Below are 16901 nucleotides of genomic sequence, written 5' to 3' on the forward strand. Positions count from 1 at the left end.
GCCCTCCCCCAGGTATTCCCAGCAAGCTGTGTGTTACAGATGTCCCACAGTGGGCTGGAACGGCTTTATTTCAAGGCCCACTGGACCCAGGTTCTCTGCAGCACTGTGGCCACCACACTAGGAGGGGCTCATTTATCCCGAGGAGTGACTCAATGAGGGAGGGGCTTGTGCCATGACAGAACCTTTGACAGAGATGCAGGCACATGCGGTAGGAAATAGATTATTCTTTCCGGAAAATCAGGCACTTGTTGTTGGCTGGCATGTCCACCTAGAAAAACACTTTGCTGGAGTGGCCCTTAGTCACAGGGAGAATACCCACCCCCACATTGCCTTGCCTACCATCCTCTCCAGGACCAAGCCACTGGCCTGGCCTAGTTCCTCCAGGAGAGCTGTGTCACGAAGCCCCCACTCTGGGTTCCTGCAGTCAGGGAGGGAGGTAGAGGTCACCTGCAGAATTGAAGGTACCATCCAGCCCACCTGCCCTCTGAGCTAAGCCCCCTCCCACCCAGGTCTGACCTGCATCTGAGGGTCAGGTCAAAGTCCACGTTGCTCTGGGGAAAGATCTTCCCATTGACTGCAAAGGGCTGTGGGAACAAGGAGACACAGTCCACAGACCCAAGGTCAGTCGTCCCCATGGGACTGATTTGCTGGGATCCAGAGAATGCAAGGAACACCCCCTTTCTGCTCCCAAGAAAGAAAAGGGCAAGGGCCCAGCCTCAGGGCAACTAGAGACTGGGAAACACCTAAGGCTGCTAGGGGCCTCTTAAGGTAGGGTCACTCACCCCATAGGTGATCAGCACAGCCTTGGTTTTAAGCAGCTGTCCGGCAGCTTTGAAAAGCCCCTGAAGAGAGGAGGCAGGGTCAGCTGGACTGGGCGCTCAAGACTCAGGCCTCCCTCCCTGCAACATGAAAGCTGGACTCCACAGTGGTCCTCACCTCAGTGCAGTTCAGGGGGCTGATGTGGATCATATTGATGCAGAGCAACAGGTCCAGCGATCGCTGCGGGATCCCGCCCCATTGCTCCCACTCCCAGGTCACATCCAGGTACAGCGGGGCCTTCACATTGGACAACCCTTGGGCTTGAGTGGTGGCGGCAATGCTGTGGAGAGCAGGGCGTGGGCTAGGGCCAGCCATGCCCCTCAGTGGCTCAGGGGCTAAATCCTAAGAAGCGGCCAGCAGGTAGTTTTGTCGACCCTGCAGCCGGTCGCGTCCACTTCCTCAGTCCAGCACCCAGACCTGGTCCCGCCCTCTCTTCCCGTCGGCCAGCCCCGCCGGACGCTCAGACCCAAGCCGCCGCAAGTGGGAGACACCGCGCTGCCGCACCTGTCCAGGCATCGCTGGTCCACGTCCGACGGCTGCCACTCGGCGTGCGGGAAGGCCTGCGCAAAGTGCGCGGCGTGCTGGCCGGAGCCCGAGGCCACCTCGAGCACGCGAACGCCGCGCTGGGCAGGATCCACATACTGGCGGAGCACGCACAGGATGGGCTCCTTGTTTCGCTCAGCAGCTGCAGCCACCATCATCGCAGCGGCGCAGCTAGCCCAACTAGGAATGCGCGCGGGGCACGACGGGAGGTGTGGTCCAGCTCTTGCGCGGGGCACTACGGGAGTTGTGGTCGTACCGAGTGGCCGCCTGATGCAGGGAAACTGTCAGGAGGCCGCTCAACTCCTTAAAGGGTCCACACGGGCCGGAGACCGTCCGGCGGGTGGGCTTGGCTGTAGGTATCAAGGTATCAAATCTCCAATAGTGGCAGGCTGTGGTTTACTGGAATCTCTAAGATGCAGGCCAGTCTCTAAGCTCAGGGCCAGTGTTTCCAGCGTGTTTGTCACATTGAAAGTTTGTTTGTTGCGTTTGCGCCACGCCTTTTTATGAAGGATGTTCAGATTACAAGGCCTATCAGCGATGAACAGAAAAGCAAAAGCAGCCTGCGCCGCCCGGGAATCGAACCCGGGTCGCAAGAATGGGAATCTTGCATGATACCACTACACCAGCGGCGCTGTTGAGCGGCTGAGCCGTCCACAGGATATACGAACTGTGACGTACACTGGCCAATGCAACAGCATTGCGCATGCGTCTTTTCTTTTGCGCTCCAGTTCTCGGTTGACAAGAGTTTGCAAGACAGGATAGCGCACTGGATCCCAAAGTGCTGTTGGCGGCCCTTGAAAAGGAGAAAAGGTGGGGGACGCGAGATTTATAGACAGCTAGGATTTAGTTCTGCGCCGTGGAAACCATAGCAGTGGCAAGCACTTGGAAGCTATGGGGCAGCGGTCAGGTCCTGACGTCCGACCCGCCAGGCCTTGAGGGCGTGGTCGTAGTGGGTGGTAACCGAGTGGAGCTTCGGGGCCCTAGGTGCAGGACATCTGGGACAGCTGTGGCTCAGATGGATGAGCTTTGTGTGATGCTCAAACGGCTGGCTCCAGCTCCAGGTCCAGCAGGAGGCGGTCAATGACAGTGAAATGAAATTCGAGGCGACGCGTGTGCAGATAAGGGTACTTTGCTGGTGGTCACCTGGCGTGGGCCCGGGTTGTGGGATTATCCATGTCTCAGGGCCGAATTTTAGAAAATGCCCCAGACGTCCACGGCCGGTTGTCAGTAGCTAGCTCACGGCTTACATTGGCTACTCTTGCCCGGTACTACATCATACTGCTTAGGGTTGAGCATGGCTCCTGCTTGGGGTTGCTGTTGAGGTGTCTGTCCAAAAGTGTGTCCAGTCAGCTGGAGTGGCCAGGGGTGTGAGTGTAGACAAGGTTGAACAATCTGGTAAGAGGTCATTTACTAAAATTATACAAGGTTCAAATTAGCCTTCACTGATTTTTTGCAAAGTTGATCTCAGTTTTAAATAAAATAGTATCAGATCCAGAAGTCAGACAAATATTAATTGAATCTTTGGCTTTTGAAAATGCTAATTCAGAATACAAATGGGGTAATTAGGCCTTTGAAGGCAGGATCAGCACCAATAGAATGGATTAGAAATACTGCTGAGGCCCAGCGGTGGTGGGGAGTTCGAGGCCAGCCTGCTCTAAAAAACAAGTTCCAAACAGGCTCCAAAGCTACACAGTGAAACCCCCCCATCTCAAAAAAACTAAAAAGAGAGAGAGATGGAGGGAGGGAGGGAGAGAGGGAGGGAGGGAGGGAGAGAGAGAGAAATACTGCTGATATTGGAGCTCATAGTTATTATGCAACTATAATAGGAGAAGTAATCTCTAAAGTTTTGAGAAAAGCCGCTGGGCGCACGCCTATTAATCCCAGCACTCGGGAGGCAGAGCCAGGCGGATCTCTGTGAGTTCGAGGCCAGCCTGGGCTACCAAGTGAGTTCCAGAAAAGGCGCAAAGCTACACAGAGAAACTCTATCTGGAAAAAAAGAAAAGAAAAGCCAAACTGTCAAATGGCTTGGCTGTGGCAAGCAAGGCCATTTCAAAAGGGATTGTAGGCAAGGTGTTCCTAGAAACAATGTTTCTTCTAGAGATAGTCCAAAAAGAAGGCCCCAGCCTTCTGGAATATGCAGAAAGTGTGGCAAAGGCTGGCATTGGACTAATGAAGGTGGATCAGCAAGGGAAAAACAAGATAATCCCTTGTCGGGAAACACTCAAGGGGGCCTCTTGCAAGCCCTGATACCAAATTCAAGTCTACCATTTCAGATCAGCATCTGTAATTACACATTTATTAGAAATCCTGTCCCGGGGGTGGGGGGATGGAGCATGCCTTGAATCCCAGCACTCAGAAGGCAGAGACAGGCAAGTCTCTGAGTTCAAGGCCAGCCTGGTCTGCAGAATGAGTTCTAGGACAGGTTCTAAAGCAACACAGAGAAACCCTGTCTCGGAAAAAAAATAATAATAACAACGAAAAAAAGAAGCTACATTTATATTAGGAACACCTTTACAAATTAAGACAATGCTCCAGCGTATGTCTGTAGTAAAATAGAACAGTTTTTTGCATAGTACAACATAAAGCATATTACAGACATACTACACAATTCTGCAACTTATTATTAACTTTAAATTTTTTAATGCTAGTGAGAAAGGAATAAGAGCTGCAGAGAGACATTGGCTAGTAGGGGGGAAAAACTGCTGAATTAAATCAGCCTGTATATTTTAAAGATGTGTTGACCTCAGAATGGAAACCAGGATATGTGTTACATTGGGAAAGAGGTTTTGCTTTTGTTTCTACAGGAGAAGAAAAGACATGGGTACCATCAAGATTGGAAAAGATTAGATTCAAATGGGAAAGACCTCCTGAAAATCTTGACTACAGATATGAAGGAGGAAATCAAGAAAAACTACTCAAATGGCTAAAAGACATTTAAGGAAATGCTCAACATACTTAGTCATCAGAGAAATGCAAATCAAAATGACTCTGAGATACCACCTTACACCTGTCAGAATGGCAGGTTTTTGGTTTTTCGAGACAGGGTTTCTCTGTGTAGCTTTGGAGCCTGTCCTGGAACTCATTTTGTAGACCAGGCTGTCCTCAAACTCACAGAGATCTGACTGCCTCTGCCTCCTGAGTGCTGGGATTAAAGGCATGCGCCACCATGCCTGGCATCCAATCAGGTGTTTTAGGCAGGCAAAGTAACACAGCTTTACAGAGTTAAACAAATGTAACATAAAAGAATGCAACACTGATATGTAGAACTGAATGGTATTGTAAAATAAAATAAAAGGAAAAACAGAAAAAAAAGAATGCAACACATCTTAAACTAATATCACACAACACAGTGGTGTGGATTTTGTACAAATTTAAGTTTTATTTTGTTACAACATACTGTATATATGCTTCTGCTCTTGTTTAAGGTATCATACCTATGCAATTCATGTAAAATGTAATGTAAAGTTCTAGTCCTTGAAAGCTACTATTATAAACTATTTAAGATAATTGAGAAATGCAGGTTAGTAGTTAGTTACCTATAACAATCAAACTTGTAGTCATGTTAGGTATGTTTTCAAGGTTAAACAGAGTTTTATTTTAGGTAGGTGGTCTTCAAACACTTCAGAGATCTACAGAACATGACATTTAAGATGTTTTAATAACATAAGCCTTTTCATGACAGTGAAACACGTTTGATCCTGGCAGCACCAATCTACTTCAAAGAAGATGATGGGCATTGAAGAACCTATGTATGGAGTTCTTGCCTTGCCTCGGACTGGAAACAGTGTGCTGTCCAAATTGGACAAGCAGGACACAAAAGAAAGTAACTGCTGAACTTTGCCAAAACAAGGTTGGCCACTCCTTCAAAATTTCTGCTTCACAGAAAAGTGTGTCAGATAGTCTAGGCCTGTAGACCAAAGATGGATGCTCCAACATTTCAAAGAAGCTTGGGTGACTGTCTAGGAAGCCAGATGTGTCTGTCATTTCTATAGTTTTGGAAGTTGCTTGTTCTGCACTTCCTGTTTACTCAGGTAATATTTTATCCTTTTCAGGTCTCTGATGGGGTTGTAGACTACATAGTTAGAGTTTTACAGTTTTCCTTGTTACTCAATTCAGAAAAGAAACTCACAAAAAAAGATGTAAAGTTTATAAAGGTTGAGAGACATAAAAGCTTAAGTTGTGGGCTGAAGTGATGGCTCAGTGGTTAAGAGCACTAGCTGCTCTTCCAGAGGTTCTGAGTTCAATTCCCAGTACCCACATGGTGGCTCACAACCATCTATAGTGGGATCTGAGCCCTCTTCTGGTGTAAAGGTGTACATGCAGATAGAGCACTGATACATTATAAATAAATAAACAAACCTTTAAAAAAAAAGCTTGCGCTGGGCAGTGGTGGTGCATGCCTTTAATCCCAGCACTCGGGAGGCAGAGGCAAGCGGATCTCTGTGAGTTCAAGGCCAGCCTGGTCTACCAAGTGAGTTCCAGGAAAGGCGCAAAGCTACACAAAAAACCCTGTCTCCAAAAACCAAAAAAAAAAAAAAAAAAAAAAAAAAAAAACAAACCAAAGATCAGAAGTGCCAGCTCCTGGAGCTAATTTTGGCTTTTCCAAATGTGTTTATCTTTATTACCAAATTATCAGGGCCCTTGAGAGCATCAGGTCTTGGATTTTGTATTGTGTTAGGGACGTATTATAAGCTGGTCCTTCCACATTCTCCTAGCCTTGGCCTTTGTCCTGGCTTCCTTCTCTGGGCCCACTTCTACCTATTCCCTGTTGTCTTGGGTATGGCTTAGAGGTAGAGCTTGGGCAACACTTGATACATGAGTGTCCAGTTCCACTACATTCTCCCTCTGTCTCACCACACCCTGAACTGAGCAGGACTCAGCGTCTTTACTTGGCCCAGTCCCGTGTGTTTATAGTTACTCTCTTCAATCCCACAGGGAGTCCAATGTCCTTGAGACTTCTCCACAAGCCCTTGCTGTTGCTCTTCTTGCGCTGCTGTGCCCTCTGTGGTTACTGTAACAAATTAACCCAAAGCCTGGGAGCTGAAAACAAACTCATTTTGTTACAGTTCTGGAGGTCAGAAGTCCAGAATAACAGTTTTCGGATCATTATCAATACCATCAGCTTTGGCGACTTGACTGTGACTTCGGTCTCTGCTTCATTTTCACAGCTACTCCTCTGTGTCCAGATCCCCATGTCTTTCTCTGAAAAGGGCATAGTCGGGATAGAGGATCCATCCAGTTCCATCTCACTATGGTTCTAGCTGAGATCTTCCATAACCCTCAGACATCAGCTTTCACAACGGGTACCCCACCAAGGCTCCGTCCTCGGGCAGCAGTGAGTGGTCTAGTGCATCTAGAAAGACTTTACTGGTGAGACCATCCCCCAACGGGCTATCTGCCCCTCCAGCGTGCCTTCCACCTCCTCAGCTTCCTGCTCCATAGGGACCACTAGATTTCCTCCTCTCGGCCTCACCTGCCTATCTATGCCCTAGCCTCAGAACACGCCCGGCCACCTGAGAGCCCTGCTAAGGCTTCTGCACCCAACCTTGGACTTCTGATGCAGCTGCTGACTAGATGTCATGCCCTCTAGTTCTGGCCAACAATTATTTAAGCAAAGGCTGAGTTTGTCCATCGGTGAGGTTGTTTGATGCTGGGCTTTAGGCTTTCCGTAGTAGCTAGTAGGGGTTGGGAATTTCTTTGTAGAGAATCTGTTTCCAGAGAGCTTCTGTCAGTGTGGGGTATGCAAACTCCCCACACCAGGGCCTTGTACCTCCTTTACTGTGCTTCATTCTGGTCTAACTGATCCTTCCTGCTCCTGCCCTCAGTATGGCTGTCATTCCAGGGGTACCTGCAAAAACCAGCTCAGTATGGCTGTCATTCCAGGGGTACCTGCAAAAACCAGCATGAGGCCACCTGCAAAAACCAGCATGAGGCCCCAGTGTCCTATCCTGCCTCCCTATCATGTGTGAGTGATTAAGAGCAGCATGCTCAAGGCCACCAGATTCAGGCTACAGTGGCCTTGGAGGGACTGGCTCTTTGGTTACTAGCAGGGGGGGGGGGCGGGAGAGGGCGCGGGGGGGGGGGGGGGGCCGGGTCAGGCATTGCGGAAGTGGGAATGGACTAATTTAGCCAGGAAGTGACCCTTTCTTTCCATACATGCCCAGGCCTTGACTCCCTGGGCAGGGCTTGGGGGTGGGGGTGGGGAGCTGGCAATCTCTTCCCATATTCCCACTCAGCCTTTGCAGCCACAGGCCTGGTATATAGTTATTTCCTGGGGATTGAAACATTCCCTCCTGAATGAAGGAGGGAAGCGCTTGAGACTCAAGAAGCTAAGGAAATTTGAATCTTGTGAAGCTCAGGAAAGCCTCACCTGCACATGGGCGCTCCCCAAGGCTGTGTAATCCGGAGCCAACCGCTGGGAGAGAGGAGGCTTGGGGAGTGAGGTCAGCTTTCCTGAGCTGTCACCTACACTTCAGGAGGTGAGAGAGTCCTGCTCTTACACGCTCCAATAAGTGACCTCAATAAAATCACTGATTCACCAACTAGATTTGGCTGGAATTCTTTCTTTGGTCTGTGGTTGGTGTCCTATCTCAGCTGAGCAGACATTTTGCATGCCTCCCTAATACATGTCACACACTCAACTGAGTCTTCACAGAGCTGGAGAAGGGGAGGAGGCCTTTTGTTCTCCAGCCCTGCTCTGGGAAAGGTGAGAGTGCCCTGGGCTGGAAGAAGTATGGCAGCTTGGCCATCTTGGGTGGAAGTCCCCAGGAGTTCCACTGTCAAACCACATAGGTGTTTTGGGGTACACTGGGATTGAGGTGGATCAGCTACCTACCCTCACCCCTTTCCCACTGTGTTTCTTGCTTGAGTGGCCCAAGACTTGACAGAAGACCTGCCCCCCACCCCCCACCCCCTGGTTCCAGCAGACTGACCCTTTTCAAACATGTTGATAGGGATCTTCAGGCCGAATGGCAGTGGTACAGCCTTGGGGGATACATTTCAAGCCTCGCTCTACAGCTCTCAGCTCGGCGTTCATTTCATACGGGTCATTAAGGACAATTGGAGGGGTCAGGCTGCTTCCACCCATGCTGGGGTTCTTCCTTCCATCCGGGTATACTGGGAAACCCTATGGCTCTCCCCACAGACCAGGTGGGGACCTGGTTTTCAGCCTCCCCAGTAGTTGGAAAAGGGGGCCACCTCCAGGAAGGCTCAGGACATAACCTTGAGGAGAGGTTAGTACATTAGGGTTGGATGTCCCCTGAGTTCTATAACCTCCCCGCAGGGCAACCTTAATATTCTCATCCACTGGGGAAAGTCACAGAACTTCATATCTACTTAAACACTCCTCTTTCTTTTTAGATCACTCATTCTAAGCAGGCCCAAGACAACGGTGATTCCCATCAATCCAGGCTTGTCCAAGCACTTGGCTGAGGGGCCTCAAATAGCTGGAATACTGATTTGAAGGTTTGCACAGGGTCTCTAGCTCACAGAACTACCCCAGCACACAGACGCTCCTCCCCCTCTAGAAGAGCCTCCCTCTCCAGAAATCTCAGAGACACACACACACACGCTCCAATCTGGAGATGGCTCACACTCTGGCATACTAGTTGGTGAGTGCACCCCGCCCCTGGCTCAAATCTACTGTCTTGGCCAATTTTCTAAAAGGTTGGAAAAGCTACCCAGTGGGCGCGGTTCCTTTAAGGGCAGGGGGCGTGTGTGGGTCGCTCCGCCCCTCCCCGTTTGTCCTCCGTCCTTAAAGGGCCCGCGCCCCAAGGACCGCAGAGTGAAGCTGGTGGAGGGTGCGGGATCCAGCCGCTGCCAGGGGCAGGCGGTACGGCGCACCATGTACACCATCACCAAGGGGCCCAGCAAGCTGGTCGCGCAGCGCCGCACAGGTGCGCAGGGCGGGCGGGCAGGCGGGACGTCCTGACCGCTGGCCCGCGGCGGCTGACGCGCCCTCCGCCCGGCCCGCAGGTCCCACACAGCAGCAGGTAGAGAGCAGGCTCGGCGAGCTCCTGAAATGCCGGCAGCCCGCGCCGCCGACCGCGCTACCCGCGCGCGAGCAGCCCTCGGCGCAGCCTCAGGGACCCTGGCCCCTGGCGAGGTGAGCGGGGCCGCCCGGCACGAGGGTGACCTTGGAGAAGGTTGATGGGGACCACGCGTCCTGGCGGGCAGGGGGCGGGGCGCGGGCGGCCCGCGCGCTCCGGCTCGCTGGCTACTCCTGGGCCCAGCTGGCTTGCGTGGGCCCTGGTGGCCACGTGGGGCCTTGCGAGCTTGCGACTGCTCCTGCTTGTCAAGGACTGCAGGTACCCAAGACCGAGGGACCTGGCGACCTTGGGCCGCCAACTTGGACCCCTTGGGAAGCGGGAAGAGGTCAGAGTTGGGGAAAGTTGCCCAAGGCTCTGGCCCTCAAGGTCTTTAGGCCCTGTCCTTGCAGAAAAAAACCGCACGTGTTCCCCTCTGGCCTTATCAGGTCCCTGCCCTTCACTGATACCCTGGGGCACTGCAGCTCTCCTCCCCAGCAGGTGCCAGCCCTGTCAGACCCAACAGTTCCTGACTTTCCTAACCAGCAGTGTGCCTAGGGCTCCAGGGAAGCTCATCCCTGGCCACTTTGGGTTTCAGCTATTGTGACCTGGATGGGATCCCACTCCTTCAGGGCCGAACCTTATACATCTTTGGCTCAATTTACTGTTTCCTGTGCCGGTAGACTTTGCTCCTGATCTTTGCAGGCATGTAGGCTTTTGGGCTCAAGACTCTGGTATAGGTGGCGTGTGACCAGCTAAGGGCCCTAGGCTCTCAGAGGGAGCACAAGTTGAGGATAATCTTTTGGAGGCCAAGACTAGCCTCAGGGAGAGTCGGTGTACACGACCGGGTTAGCCCCTCTTATCTCTCAGCTACTGGGCTTCGGATGCCATAGGTGGGAGACACCTGTGTGGATTATGTTGGATGTTCTGGCAGAGTTGAGGGCTTCCTGCTAGAGAGGCATGTTGGCAACTCTGCTCCATTCCGGATGTTAAGTTCTCATGCAAAGGTCTGTCCTGGGGATGGGATGAGCAGGGCCTAGGGGTATCCCGATGATATCAGTGTATGTCCGTCCTCCTTGCCCTATCTCTGGGAAGGCTCTGTGGTGTGGGTGTGTAACCACAAAGCAGTCACCCAGACAGGCAGCATGGACCTTGGTGACCAGCCCATCTCTTAACCTGGGAAACCACCTTTTAAGTCTTCATTGTTGGGGGACAGCAAGGACAGGTTTGTGGCAGTATTTGGGGGTGGTATCCAGGAGGAGGACAAGGCAGTGACATTCTTAAGTGGCAAGGGACACTAACACTGGCTGTTTACTCTAAACATCTAAACAGGAAGCTAAACTGGTGTGGAGTCACCACACCTGAAGTCACCCATCAGCAGCCAGTTAGAGCGCCTGAGGCCTGAGGGACATTGACTCCAAGTACTTGTGGGCACTGGGAGCTGTAGAGTGGGCCAGGTGTCCTCCCTACTCCCTCTGAGGTTTCTGGGAAGTTAGCTGCCCCTTTCTGGTCCCTGGACTGGTAATCTCCAGCTCCTATAGGGCTTCCACAACTAACCCTGCATCTTTTCAAGGGCATCCTTCCAAATCGCCTGTGTCCACCCACCGCCTGTCTTCCCTGTCTTGTCTCCCTTGGAGCCTTTCCTCAGCTACCATCTCTCTCTGACTAGCTCTAGGAGGAGGGAACATGGGAGGCACTGGTCACCCTCCTGCTAGCTTGTGGCAAAATCTCCAATCTTTCAACCCACTAAATGGTTGAGTATGGGTGTTGCCTGTGATGATGGCCAGGGGTGCCTCTGACATACTCTTTCTCCTGGCAAGAGACAGATGGGAGAGACTCAAGATGAGGTCCTGTGATTGATTACCTGCCCCCTCCCCTGCCCCCAGAAGTAGATGGAAGAACGTTCAGGGACCACTAAGCAGAAGAGAATTGAGGCTGAGTCAAAGTTATGAGCACTGGGGTCAGAATAGTGCTAAGGAAGTTTCTCTTCCCAGGCTGAAAAATGGGTGACCAGTCACCTTGAGGGGGTAGGAGAGTACTTGAGAGGTCCGTGGGCACTATGGCCTGGCACTTCAGTCAGTGTCCCCAGGAGTGGTTACAGGTGCACTCTGGGACTGATGCCCTTTCCCCTACAGAGCCTTGTCTTACATAACTATGGCCTCCAAGCAGGGTGGGGCGGGGCTTAGCTTTGGGGTTGTAGTCCTTGCCCTCTGGGGCCCCATTGCAATTCCAGGGCCACCACCTTGATCCATTAGTATTCACAGCCCCTGGCTGGAATTTCCTTCCTTAAGAATCAAGCTAAGTCACAGGTAGGTAGGCGTGGTAGTGCACACCTATCTGCATCCTGGTACTTAGGGCGATTTCTGGGAGTCAAGACCCTGCTTCAACAAAACAAAAACATACATGTAAAAAGAATCAATGTCCAGCCCTCATGCTTTCCTGAAGTTTGAACCCCTTTGGGGTGTAGGTGGTTGCAGGCAAGGGGGGATTTCCATTAAGAGTGCTTTCATGCCCTCTGGTGCCCCGAAACCTCAGGTACCCTATGGGTCTGGGAGGGTCCTGCCTCCTTGTGGTCCCCACCTGCACATCTAAGATTTCTGTAGCCACCAGACCCTGCCAGCTCTGGGGCTGGCAGGACCCTGTGCCCCTCAAGACCCTCCTCTTTATTTTAGTGCCCCTCTCACCTGAGGAGGAACCCAGAGCGGCGTGGGCCACCTGAGCCCAGGAAGGCGAGCAGGCCTACGGGGACCGCGAGTGCCTGGCGGAGTGGCAGGTGCAGCCCAGGACTCCGGCTCCCACCTCCTACTGTAGGTGCGGCCCCATTCCCTCCACGGCCCCTCCCCAGGCTTCATGAGCGCAGGGCTTGGCCAGTTGCCACCAGCCAGTCCACTGGGATGGCACATTCCTGCCCTGCCCTGGGCCTGCTTGCCTGGGAGGGCCTCAGCCGCCCCTCACCCTGAGTGTAGAATGCAGCACAGGGCTATGGGGGGACATCTCACTCAAGTTGCCCCTTTTTCTTGCCTTGAGGAGTGGGCCGGGCTTAAGGCCATATTCTTCCCACGCAGAGACGTCCCTCCCCAGCGTTCTGTGCTCATCTCCCTGGGGCCTGGGGCCAGCCAGGGAGGGAAGGGCAAATATTGATGCATCCTTGTTTGGTTTGTTTGCCGACAGTGGGGGTGTCATTGAGGTGACTGGGTCTGTGGGGGCATCTCTAGAAGGAGAGGGTGTCTGTGTCTGGTGGGTGGGGATGGGCTAGAGTTCCGATCAGGCAGAGGTTGAAACCAGGCTCCTGGAAGCCTGCCTGGCTGGGAGTCAGGAGTGGAGGAGTGCTCTGTGGGTGGGGAGGAGTCAGGAGTGGAGGAGGAGTGCTCTGTGGGTGGGGAGGAGTCAGGAGTGGAGGAGGAGTGCTCTGTGGGTGGGGAGGAGTCAGGAGTGGAGGAGGAGTGCTCTGTGGGTGGGGAGGAGTCAGGAGTGGAGGAGGAGTGCCCTGTGGGTGGGGAGGAGTCAGGAGTGGAGGAGGAGTGCTCTGTGGGTGGGGAGGAGTCAGGAGTGAAGGAGGAGTGCTCTGTAGGTGGGGAGGAGTCAGGAGTGAAGGAGGAGTGCTCTGTGGGTGGGGAGGAGTCAGGAGTGGATGAGGAGTGCTCTGTGGGTGGGGAGGAGTCAGGAGTGGAGGAGGAGTGCTCTGTGGGTGGGGAGGAGTCAGGAGTGGATGAGGAGTGCTCTGTAGGTGGGGAGGAGTCAGGAGTGGAGGAGTGCTCTGGGTGGGGATGAGTCAGGAGTGGAGGAGGAGTGCTCTGTAGGTGGGGAGGAGTCAGGAGTGGAGGAGGAGTGCTCTGTGGGTGGGGAGGAGTCAGGAGTGGAGGAGGAGTGCTCTGTGGGTGGGGAGGAGTCAGGAGTGGAGGAGGAGTGCTCTGTGGGTGGGGAGGAGTCAGGAGTGGAGGAGGAGTGCTCTGTGGGTGGGGAGGAGTCAGGAGTGAAGGAGGAGTGCTCTGTGGGTAGGGAGGAGTCAGGAGTGGAGGAGGAGTGCTCTGTGGGTAGGGAGGAGTCAGGAGTGGAGGAGGAGTGCTCTGTGGGTAGGGAGGAGTCAGGAGTGGAGGAGGAGTGCTCTGGGTGGGGAGGAGTCAGGAGTGGAGGAGGAGTGCTCTGTGGTACCCTGCCAAAGGTCTGGAAAGAGAGCCAGGGCTCTTTCTGATTTACAGTCAACCTTCCCCGGGCCCAGAGCTCCAGGTCTGAGCTGAGCTGAAGAAGGCTCAGGATCTGCAGCAGAGAGGCCTTGGCCCCAGCAGCTAGGGTAGCTGCTCTATGGTGAAGGAAGGGTCTAGTTGGGTCTGTGCCTGTGCAGGTGCAGTGGGTATGTTCTGAGGCTGCTCTTGAACCCTTCACGGTAGCTCCTGGACCTGGCTGTGCTAACTGTATCTCTTTCCTACCCTCCCACAGTCCGGGGCCGAGGCTTGTGTTCAATCGAGTGAACGGCCGGCGGCCCCTCACCACATCCCCATCCCTCGAGGGAAGCCAAGAGACCTACACATTGGCCCACGAGGAGAACGTCCGATTTGTGTCCGAAGGTAGTAAGGGACCAGGGGGTGTGGCCCAGGCCATAGAGTCCCAGTAGTGTGGACCTGGCTCTGTTCTGTCCTTCTCCCTATAGCCTGACTCTAGTCGCCCCAGGCTGGTCTTTTCTTTGGCTTCTGCCTGGTCGTGTCCATTCCTTGAGCTGGGCTGCAGTCCAGAGGTGGGAGGGATCCCAGGGGCCTGGTTCATTCCGACTGTCCTTCCTTCACAGCCTGGCAGCAGGTAGAGCGACAGCTGGATGGCGGCCCTGCCGATAAGAGTGGCCCTCGTCCTGTGCAGTATGTGGAGAGCTCTCCTGATCCCCGGCTGCAGAGTGAGCCTTAACCCATGCCCTGTATCCCCCAAAGACTTCTCTGACCTTGACCCCTCCACCATGTTCTAACCCAGGGGGTTGGGGAGGGAAGTCTTGGGTCAGGCTTCCCCATTTTCCACTGAGTGCTATGCTTGGAGCCCAGGTTATAGGAGCTGTGGTCAGCTGGAGGGCAGAGGTACTGGCCAGCTTGGAAAGCGGCATCACTGCCTACCATTTATTCTCCCCACAGACTTTGTACCTATTGACCTGGATGAGTGGTGGGCACAGCAGTTCCTGGCTAGAATCACCAACTGTTCCTAACACCTGTCCATGAGGGAATGCTGCCATAGTGGACCCTTTGCCCGAAGAGGACCATGGTGCGCCCGTCCACCTTGTGGCCAGGCTGGGTACCGGTCACACCTGAAGTGCCAACCTTGGGACTTTTGCACCTGTTGTTCCCTTGGCTTGGCTGTCCCAAGCTGCCAGAGCCAGAGGCCAAACCTGTCTAACCTCAGTCCTGCTCACTGTGCCCAGGGACCAGCCCCTGGGGCTGGCAGGGAGGAGCCCAGGCTAATAAAGTTGAGAAACTGCCCTTTAGAGTGTCAGTGCTGGGGAGCCCGGGGGGGGGTGTGTGTGTTGGGTCCATGTGTCCACTTCTCTTGTTCTCAGCCTCAGCCTCCCCCAACCCTTTATAATACTCAGAGTTGAATTCAGGGCTTCTTCATGCATGAGAGGTGTATGTCCTTTTTTTTTCTTTTCTTTATTTGGTTTTTTCAAGACAGGGTTTCTCTGTGTAGCTTTGCGCCTTTTCCTAGAACTCACTTGGTAGTCCAGGCTGGCCTCGAATTTCACAGAGATCCGCCTGCCTCTGCCTCCTGAGTGCTGGGATTAAAGGCGTGCGCCACCACCACCCGGCATTTTTTCTTTTTTCTTTTTTCTTTTTTTGGTAAGAGGTGTATGTCCTACTACTGACCTACACCCCAGCCTTCTGTTTACTATTACTACTTCATCCTCTCCTTTTTTTGGAATAGGGTCTCAATATGTAAAACTGGCTGACCTGAACTTTGCTGTGTAGACTAGGCTAGCTTTGAACACTCGAAGCCCACCTTCCTCTGCCTCCTAAATGCTGGTAATAAAGACATGTGCCACCAGCCTTTTGATCCTCCTGCCTCCCCAGTAGCTGGAATTGCAACATCCCTTTTTAACCACATCTTCTCTTTACTCTTGGGAGTAAGTAGCAGGAGTTACAGCTTTGTCCAGCTCTTCTTTGTTTTTATTTTTGAGATAAGTGACTGGCCTAGAACTCACAGAGTGCTGGAATTAAAGACATGCCCCATCATGCTGGGCTTAACCAGGGTGATGGGGCCCTTGACCAGCCTACTTTGGAAGTATGTAGACCCAAGCTGTCCCATCTGCCTGTAGTACCTACCTCTTGGCAATTGACAGACACCAAAGTCAGACCCCAAGAGGCAGCTGCTGCTGGCTAGAGGTGCAGGGATGCGTTTATTTTCTCGGACAATTAAAGAATTAAAAGGCAGGAAAGGAGTGTTACCAGAAATCTTGGTGATTCTTGGGAAATCAAGGTCCCCGCTTAGAATTCTTAGTTTTATTAACATAAGAATTTAAGTGCCCGGCAGTGGTGGCGCACGCCTTTAATCCCAGCACTCGGGAGGCAGAGCCAGGTGGATCTTTGTGAGTTCAAGGCCAGCCTGGTCTACAGAGCGAGATCTAGGAAAGGCACAAAGCTACACAGCTCAAACCCTGTTCAAAAAACAAAAACAAAACAAAACAAAAATTTAAGGGGCTGGAGAGATGGCTCAGAGGTTAAGAGCGCCGACTGCTCTTCCAGAGGTCCTGAGTTCAATACCCAGCACCCACGTGGTGGCTCACAGCCATCTGTAATGAGATCTGGCACCCTCTTCTGTATACACAATAAATCTTTGCGGGGGTGGGGTGGAGAATTTAAGAGGCCAGGCTGGAGGCTCTCTGTGAATTTGCAGCCAGCCTGGTCCCACAAAGTGAGCTCCAAGACAGCCAGGGCTACATAGACCTTGTCTTAAATAAAAATAAAAGATTGGATGTGAACAGAAGCTCAAGGACAGAGAACAGACTCAAATGAGGGCTTGAGAATTTACTAGCCTTAAGGAAAAGCCCAGGGCAGGCAGGCTGTAAACCTCTGAACTGCCTGGAAGGAAGGAGAAGGCCTGGCTGTTGTAGACAAGGCAGATAAAGAGGTCAGCCACCTGGCTGCAGGCATCTGCAAGGCGTGGTGGCCCAGGCCTTTAATCCCTGAATTCCAGAGGCTGACACTGAGTTCAAAACCAGCCTGGTCTACATAGATTCTGTCTCAAAAAGGTTGAAAAAGAGCAAGGAATCCAATGTATTAAGAGTTTTAAAAACATACTTGGGCTCTGGCCAGCACCCCCTGAGTGAGGCCTCAGAAAGGCTGGCAGGCCCAGCCTAACTTTACAGTGGCTTGGCTGGTAGGGATGGCACTGGGGGGACAGGGATTCTGAAAAGCACTTTATTGTAAGAAGAACCCTAACCTCTAGCGGTGGTTCCCTAGCCAGGTCCCTGACATAGGAGTAACCCTTAAGTGAGGCGACCAGAGCGTGTCTCCACTTATTAGAGATCGAGTCCATTCTTCACAC

General features: G+C 52.7%; 2 protein-coding genes and 1 non-coding gene across 6 annotated transcripts; 1 reads left to right on the plus strand and 2 right to left on the minus strand.

The window, feature by feature from the left end:
* Positions 1-33: 33 nt before the first annotated feature.
* Positions 34-1561, minus strand: Mettl26 (methyltransferase like 26). The gene is made up of 6 exons (XM_028854583.2): positions 1324-1561; positions 937-1099; positions 783-842; positions 517-584; positions 340-418; positions 34-268 (listed from the first exon to the last, which is right to left on the minus strand). Exons 1-6 carry the CDS (start codon positions 1518-1520, stop codon positions 221-223), a joined length of 615 nt encoding a protein of 204 aa, XP_028710416.1. The 5' UTR covers positions 1521-1561; the 3' UTR covers positions 34-220.
* A 362-nt stretch (positions 1562-1923) lies between these two features.
* On the minus strand, positions 1924-1994 carry Trnag-ccc. Its single transcript has one exon. It is a non-coding gene; the product is annotated as a tRNA-Gly (tRNA).
* A 7114-nt stretch (positions 1995-9108) lies between these two features.
* Positions 9109-14842, plus strand: Mcrip2 (MAPK regulated corepressor interacting protein 2). Of its 4 annotated transcripts, none has more exons than XR_005090346.1 (6): positions 9128-9257; positions 9337-9466; positions 12059-12197; positions 13824-13951; positions 14170-14271; positions 14501-14842. XR_005090346.1 is itself a non-coding variant. In XM_037200900.1 (6 exons), the coding sequence occupies exons 2-6, from the start codon at positions 9383-9385 to the stop codon at positions 14569-14571; spliced, it is 486 nt and encodes a 161-aa protein (XP_037056795.1). In that variant the 5' UTR covers positions 9129-9257; positions 9337-9382; the 3' UTR covers positions 14572-14842. The 4 variants fall into 4 exon arrangements, 3 of the variants coding, with proteins under 3 accessions (XP_028710417.1, XP_037056795.1, XP_028710418.1); XM_037200900.1 differs by having other exon boundaries at positions 9129-9257; positions 12059-12159; XM_028854584.2 differs by lacking the exon at positions 12059-12197 and having other exon boundaries at positions 9109-9257.
* Positions 14843-16901: the final 2059 nt, after the last annotated feature.

This window comes from Peromyscus leucopus, chromosome 8b (genome assembly GCF_004664715.2).
Source record: "Peromyscus leucopus breed LL Stock chromosome 8b, UCI_PerLeu_2.1, whole genome shotgun sequence".
Lineage (NCBI taxonomy): Eukaryota > Metazoa > Chordata > Mammalia > Rodentia > Cricetidae > Peromyscus > Peromyscus leucopus.

Excerpts from the sequence above, each read along its gene's own strand:
- Mcrip2 (XM_037200900.1), top strand. The coding sequence starts at position 9,383 with ATGCCGGCAGCCCGCGCCGCCGACCGCGCTACCCGCGCGCGAGCAGCC. Across the intron at positions 12,160-13,823 it reads AGTGCCTGGCGGAGTGGCAG|TCCGGGGCCGAGGCTTGTGT; the intron begins GTGCAGCCCAGG and ends ACCCTCCCACAG. Across the intron at positions 14,272-14,500 it reads TCCTGATCCCCGGCTGCAGA|ACTTTGTACCTATTGACCTG; the intron begins GTGAGCCTTAAC and ends TTCTCCCCACAG.
- Mettl26 (XM_028854583.2), bottom strand. The coding sequence starts at position 1,520 with ATGATGGTGGCTGCAGCTGCTGAGCGAAACAAGGAGCCCATCCTGTGC. Across the intron at positions 843-936 it reads GCCCCCTGAACTGCACTGAG|GGGCTTTTCAAAGCTGCCGG; the intron begins GTGAGGACCACT and ends TCCTCTCTTCAG. Across the intron at positions 585-782 it reads CTGTGCTGATCACCTATGGG|CCCTTTGCAGTCAATGGGAA; the intron begins GTGAGTGACCCT and ends TTGTTCCCACAG.